The 6,573-nt window shown below is 47.4% G+C and overlaps 1 protein-coding gene and 1 long non-coding RNA gene across 3 annotated transcripts in view; one reads left to right on the plus strand and one right to left on the minus strand.

Annotated features, from left to right (window-relative positions):
• LOC311425389 overlaps positions 1 to 900 on the plus strand; it is a 2,434-nt gene extending 1,534 nt beyond the window's left edge. The window contains exon 2 of the long non-coding RNA XR_014686308.1: positions 1 to 900. This exon is cut by the window's left edge and continues 52 nt beyond it. This is a non-coding gene — a long non-coding RNA (uncharacterized lncRNA).
• The window catches only part of IL4I1 (interleukin 4 induced 1), a 5,589-nt gene extending 264 nt beyond the window's left edge, over positions 1 to 5,325 (minus strand). The window contains exons 1-7 of one of the 2 annotated variants that reach the window (XM_084501080.1): positions 5,258 to 5,325; positions 3,371 to 3,585; positions 2,631 to 2,743; positions 2,066 to 2,267; positions 1,618 to 1,686; positions 1,113 to 1,249; positions 1 to 918 (exon numbers count right to left, since the gene is read on the minus strand). The exon at positions 1 to 918 is cut by the window's left edge and continues 264 nt beyond it. In XM_084501080.1, the coding sequence (XP_084357206.1) occupies positions 63 to 918; positions 1,113 to 1,249; positions 1,618 to 1,686; positions 2,066 to 2,267; positions 2,631 to 2,743; positions 3,371 to 3,585; positions 5,258 to 5,270 (1,605 nt within the window). In that variant the 5' untranslated portion in view covers positions 5,271 to 5,325 and the 3' untranslated portion in view covers positions 1 to 62. Of the gene's footprint in view, positions 919 to 1,112; positions 1,250 to 1,617; positions 1,687 to 2,065; positions 2,268 to 2,630; positions 2,744 to 3,370; positions 4,313 to 5,257 lie in introns of those variants that run through there. The other variant, XM_084501079.1, reaches the window with a different exon arrangement.
• Positions 5,326 to 6,573: the final 1,248 nt, after the last annotated feature.

The raw sequence follows: 6,573 nt of genomic DNA on the forward strand, positions 1-6,573 counted from the left end.
GTTTGTGCCACCAAGAGTGAATTCAAAGCCTGCTGGTGGCATCTAGTAAGGTCGGGACCTTCTCAGAGCTCATCCTTCTCCAGGAAATCCTCCAGCAGCTCCTCGTTTTCCTCATCTTCCAGCAGCTCCTCGTTTTCGATGAGCGTCCGGGCCTCACTGTCATCATGGATGTTGCTCGCGGCCCTCACGGCGGCCTTCATGGAGGTGTCGATCCAAGCATGAGGCTGGGCAGTGTGCTCTCCTGCAAAGTGCACCCTGCCCTCGTGCTCAAAGAGAGCTTGAGAGAAATCAGTGAACTGGTACGGGGTGAAGGCCGCAAACGCCCCCTGCGAGTGCTTGTCCAGCTGCCACTTCTTTATCACGTACCGGTCGCAGGTGTACTGCAGGTACTCCTTGCTCACCCGGTGGATGTCCGCCAGGTCCTGGAACACCAAGTCCAGGCATTTTTCATCCGTGAGGGGCAGGAAGAACTGAGAGTCATCGTTCCAGGTGTAGGAGGCCAGGATCACCCCCACGCCACTGGGGAAGTTGTGGCTGGGGTAGTAGATGAACCTGGAAGGGCGGTCGGTGATGGAGTGCCCTCCTCGAATGCCGTCCTTCTCCCAGAACTTCTCGGTGCAAGCCAACGCTATTTTGGAGGCACTTGCATAGTGGATGGAGCGGAGGGCATGGGTTTTGGGAGAAGAGAGTGGTGGGAGGAATTTGATGTGCCTGGTGGCTTTGGCGGATGAAGTGACGAGGACGTAATCTGCGGTTGCTTTACTCGAGACCAAGGTGTCTGGAGCACGGTAAAACACCCGAACTTTGCCTCCCTTCGTTATGATTTTCTCCACCGTGCAGTTGAATTTGATGACATCCGGCAGAGCTTTGTGGAAGGCTTTGGGCAGTTGGTCAAAACCCCCCGTGATTTCGTCAAAGCTGAAAGGAAGAAGAGGGAGGTGAGGAAAAGAGGTTGGGTTTCAGTAAATGTAAAACCTGACTTCTTCTAGAAGTAATAACAAAGCTTGGAGTTAGGATTCCCCATCACATGTCTAAAAGTCACTGAAGTTTCCTCTTCCAGTGGCTTTCTGTGGACCAGCACAAAATAGCATTTCCTATAAGAGATATCTTACCTTTCCTCATCAGAGAAGATATCAAAATCCCACAGCGAGGCAAGGAAAGACAGATAAAATCCAGAGTCCTCATTCAACAGGTCACCGATCATCTGAACAGCTCCTCGGCTCAGTTTTCCTACTTTGATCAAATATTCCTAAAAAGGCCAGAAAGAAAAGAGGGCCTGATGTTATTATCTCAGGCAGTGCGTGTATCCCCTATAAGCCCCAAGGCAAAATTCATGCCCTGCTGCTTGATGCTCCATCTGATTACAAAACACATGATGGAGGAACATGAGGAGAGAGGAGCTTCTCTCTTTGAAAATAAGAGAGCTCTAACTACTCCTTCCAAGTCATGATTGCTTTTTCTTTCTATTTTTTTTTTTTTTTTTTTAAGCAGAAGGCAGAATTGGTTAGGAAAAAAACACTTAGAAGTGTTGACAGAGAAAGGGACTAGAGCACTTCAGACTTCTTCAAGAAGTTTTATCACCAGCAGGGAAATTAAATTTATTCTCAAGCCACTGACCTTGGTGGAGAAGGAGTCGTATTTTTTCAGATATTCCTTGCAGTCCATAGTCTGGAACTCTCTGAAAGCCTGAAGAGGAAATATTGATATACTTGTGAGAGAAAGCACATTTCCAAAAGTGTTGCCCCCTGCTCTGTTCTGGTAGGATTCATCTGGGACATTCAGCCCTAGGGATTTGGGAACCCTGGGGCTGAGCTAGAGCTAGCAGATTCCTCACCTTTTAGGAATTTATCCCTTGGTGTGGCATTTTCTATTTCCTCCAACTCCTGGTGAATTCATCCCAGAGAAATGAAGGCGTATGAAAAGACTCCGCATTCAGCTAGCCTCGATTCTTTCTGCTTTTCGTTCCAAAAAGACCCTAATCTTCCCCAAATATGATGGCAGGTGAGGGTACACTGTAACCCAGAGGGATGGGTGCTGGTGCAATCCCTTCCACGGGGCCACGTACCTTATGTAGTGCCTCCCTATAAAGCTGGCTGGCACTTTTGCCCCTCTCCGAGGGATGCAGCGTGTAGTTTAGGATGTCAGGGTTTCTATCCACTTCCCCAGTTCTCGCCCGAATGCCGTTCACAAAGTACCAGGTGTTGTCGTCTGTCTGGATGAATGGGTTTAGCTCCAGGTCGAACTGCCTAATAAATTCACGGACCAGCCTAGGAAAGAGCAGAGGAATAGGGAGGTGCTTGCAAACACCCAAACCCTGCCACTGAAGCATTAAAAACCTGGAAAGGAAACTTTCTCATCGACTATGGGGAAGCCCATGTGTTCATTTGTAATTGAAGATAGGCATTATCAGCTCTGATAATTGTCAAAATTACCAAACACAGGTAGCCACGTGGTTTTTTTTGGCCATTTTTATGCAGCTGCTAAGCTCTAGGGGAGAGATGGGGGAAATAACTTTTTCCTCCTGCTCTTCTCCATCCATTTCCAAGCACAAATCCTCAGCCTCATCCTCATCCCCATCCCCAGCCTCATTTCTCCTCTTTTTGGGGCAGAGAAGGAGGACACCACCTTACCTGTGCTTGCCTGGCAGGCGCATGGCTCCCAGCTCCACGTACCAGTCCTGTCCCTCCTCTCGGTAGGTCCTGATCCTCCCCCCGACCCGACTGCTGGTTTCCAAAATGGTAACCTGAAAAGCAATTTGGGGTGGAGGTTGCAGGTTTTCAGCTTTCAGGGATTTTATGCAAACAAAGCAAGCTCACAGGCATCGTTGCAAGCAGCCTGTGTGCCCCATGGAGCAGGATAGGTCCCCTCCAAATGACAAAAGAGCTCTCTGTAGATCCAAAATGCTGATCCTACAGCACAGTCCCTAACTTCTGCGTCACATTTGTGCACCCACTCTCTGCTGAAAGAGTCCTAGCGTTGGTTCAGCTGCTCCATGTGCTGGAAGGGTTTGGAAAACAGCCAGGGAAAGGCAGCTTCGTGTCTTTCCCACCTCCAAAACCCTCAGAAACAGAGAAAAAGCACCCAACAGGCACAATCTCTTTACTTTTTGCTGCTTACATTCATTTGGGGGAACATCTGAATGAGCTGCTTTGCGTATACCTTCCCTTTCCCCCCACATCACCTCTTGTCCTTGCTTGTAGTTTTGAAAATCACTCCTGAATCAAGCGAAATTCCTGGAGCCTGCTCATTTTTCCTTCCTTCCCCCACCACCTCATCCATTCCTGCATTTATTCCCCTTGAAAATAAATTTATTTCATTCTCCGGGCTGGGAATTCCTTACGGTAGGAAAACAAAATGTGCAACCGCTCACCTTGTGACCAGCATCTCGGAGCAGCTTCGCTGCCGTGAGCCCGCTTATTCCTGCACCGATGATGACCACATTTGCTGGTTTAGTTGCAGGTCCCAGCCCATGCCTGACTATATCCAGTAGCTCCTCGTAGTCTCCATCATTAAGGCAATACTCAGGGAAACACGAAAACCTCTTGGCGCTCACGAGCCCCACGAGCAGGAGGATTTGGAAGAGAACTAGGGAAGGAAGAAAAGAAGAGAGGAAAATAATGCAGCGAAAACGCTCGGCAATCAGCATGCAAGTTCATTCCTGAGAGCCAGGGAGGGAGGCGGCAGCACAAACCGGTGCCCAAACCCCAAAGAAGAATGAGCAGCAAATCATTTTTCAAATCCGCTTGCACGATTGTGAAATCCACTGGCATCAGCAAGGCTCTCACGACCACAGCCAGATGTCTAGCAGGGCCAGTGAATGCAAATTTTGTTTCAAGGAAAAAAAGCAAGCCCAGAGAGATTTTATTTCATATGTTCTGCTTGTGTAACTGTTGTAGCGAGTTTCCAAAATGAGTTTGACTTTTTTTTTCAATAAGCTCGAAAGGCTCCGTAATGAGGAATGGTAATTTAACGTCACATGTGTGCAAGGAATTTAATGAAGTTTTTAAAAAATATATTGTTGTGCCGACTGCACTGTCCCTTGTCTCCATGACATCACAATTTTAATATTGTCTTCTCCCTCCACCACACTATTACATTAGATATAGGAAGAGATTATCTATATTAAATAGATGATGACAGGTGATGGGAAAGGAAGCTTGGTGACCAGAAACCGCGCTGATTCTTTCTAATTTTTGTTGTTTCTAGTCTCAAAAATAACTACAGGAGAACTTTCGTTTTCTTTTTCCTTCCCCCAGCTCTTGCTAGTTTCCTTCCAGGGAAAAAGAGGAAGGGAGGGAGACAAAAAAAAAAAAAAAAAAAAAAAAAAAAAAAGCTTTTGAAACCACACCTTGAGTAATTCTTATTCACAGGGAAAATCCCTGTTGGAATCGCTGCTTTTGTTGGATCAGCCCCAGCTCTGCCAACAATCTGGGTCAAAATGTAGCTGCTGCAAATGAGCCTCAGAGCTGTTGGAAGTAGGACTTTCTACAGCCCATAGTGCCGATCCACCTCCCTGAAGATGCTGATTGTGGCCGTAAAATAAAGAAATAAAAAGCTCCTGCTGTGTTTAGGCCGTTTATCAACAGGTCTGCTGTCCTAAAGCATGGCTGGAAGAGGTATCGTGCTAAGAAAATTGCGTTAACCGTCTTGATCCAACACTGCCCCTGCCCTGAGCAGCCTTGAGGACCAGGGATGTTGCTTTGAGTTGTGGTTTTGGTGGGCTGTGTAGCAGCAAAGAGCAAGTAATTGGTTTTATTGCCTCCATCCCACCCAACAAGACCACCCCAACCAGCCCTGGCTGATGCAGAAGGCAAAGGAGATCCTCTGGACAGAGATTGGGGTCCCCGTGGGAGGATGGCAAGCGTGTTGGGGCGAGCTCTTGGAACCATCTGCTGGATTTTCACCTTCCACCAGCCCTTACGGTGGGGCTGGAGCTGGAGAAACTGCAAATGTGATGCAAGGAGGTGTCCTCCAAGAAGGTCCCTAGGGGAAGCTGAGCTTGCAGATGGGTTTCCATTGCTCCCTACGCACCTGGGCACATCCCAGTCCCATTTGCGAGGGAGATCTCTCACTGCCAGAGCAAGTTGCACAGGATCGTGAAATACTTTTGCTGGAGAAATGGAGATTTGAGGCTGGTGCCCTCAGGATGTGACACAAAAGGCACCCAGGAGACGTAGGCAAACCCAGCCACCGAAGACAAAAGGCAAGCAGGAGAAAGCAGCACGACACCCCCAAAGTCCAGAGGAGAATCACTCACCCGTCCCAGCCATGGTTCCTGGAGGAAGGCAAGCCTTCCGCTGAGATTATTTTCATTTTATACCCCGGCTTAAAAAAAAAAAAAAAAAAAAAAAAGAGGTAACACGGCGGCGGTGGCTCAAAAAAAAAAAAAAAAATCAACTCTGCCAATCAGTTCACCCCGGAAGAGAGCAAAGTGTGGTATGTCATAAGAAGGGGAAGAAGCAATTGCATGTACACTCAGTTCCCCTGTATGTATTTTTTTTTTTATTTTTTTTTTTTACTCCCTGCTGTTGCCACCTCTTTGGTCATGAGCCATCAATTTACGGGACATTATGGGAAGCGTTGTGCTCGTTGTGATCGTCAGAACAGACAAAGGGTGACCGCACCCTTCTCTGTGATGAACAGAGAGCTTCCTACTGGGAAAACATCTGGCTTGGGTTTTCTTCCCCTACACCGCAGCCCCCTTAAAATATACGTCGATATTATCAATTCATCTCTCGCCGCATGGAGACCCGCAAGGTAGCATCCAAAATATCCTTTCTGGTGGCATTTCCAGGTGGCGGTTCAACAATTCAGTCTTAATTATTGCATAATTTTAGTTGTGTTGATCCTGGCCATAGAGGGAACCAAGAGATGCCTGAAATGGTAAAAACACCGAGTTGTAATGGTATTATTTTTTCCCATAATCAAGAACTTTGTGTAGCTAAGAGACCATAACCCCATAAACCAGCCTGAAGAAAGGTCCCTTGGCTGGTTCATCACATCCTGGTATGGATGGACTCCAATCTTGGCACCTTGACTGGAAATCTTAAAAATAACGATAATAAACCCACAGCAGACTACTTTTGCCCTACAAACTTGGTCTTTTCCTTCGTCTTATGCCTAACGTCTGCCTTTTCCAGTCAGTGGGGCCATTTGCTGATTCAGTTCCAGAAACAAAACCCAGAACTGGTACTTCCCAGTCTTGTGGCCCTTGGGGTGAGCTCAGCACTGGGCAGAAGCAATCGCCTTTGCTGGGACTTCCTTGGAAAAGGGCTTTGCTGGAAGAGCCCTGCAATCCTTGATAGCGATTGAGTCATCTTAGTGTTTTTTTTCATGTTAAAAACCTCCCATTTGTCTTCTGAAGTGCTTTCGGTTCTCCTCGTGCTGGAGCAACCCCATGCAACCAAGCAGAAGTGACAGTAGTGACAGTAAATCATTCCCTCCTGCCATTAAAAGTCTGGGTTTCAGATTTTCGAGTGTATTTCCCTGGCCATTGAGGCAGGGAGGCTGAGAGCTAGGTGTGGCTTTGTCTGGTCCTCTTTCTGGCTTCTTTCAGTACTGCTTTTTTTTTTT

Source organism: Aythya ferina (genome assembly GCF_964211825.1).
Source record: "Aythya ferina genome assembly, chromosome: 30".
NCBI lineage: Eukaryota > Metazoa > Chordata > Aves > Anseriformes > Anatidae > Aythya > Aythya ferina.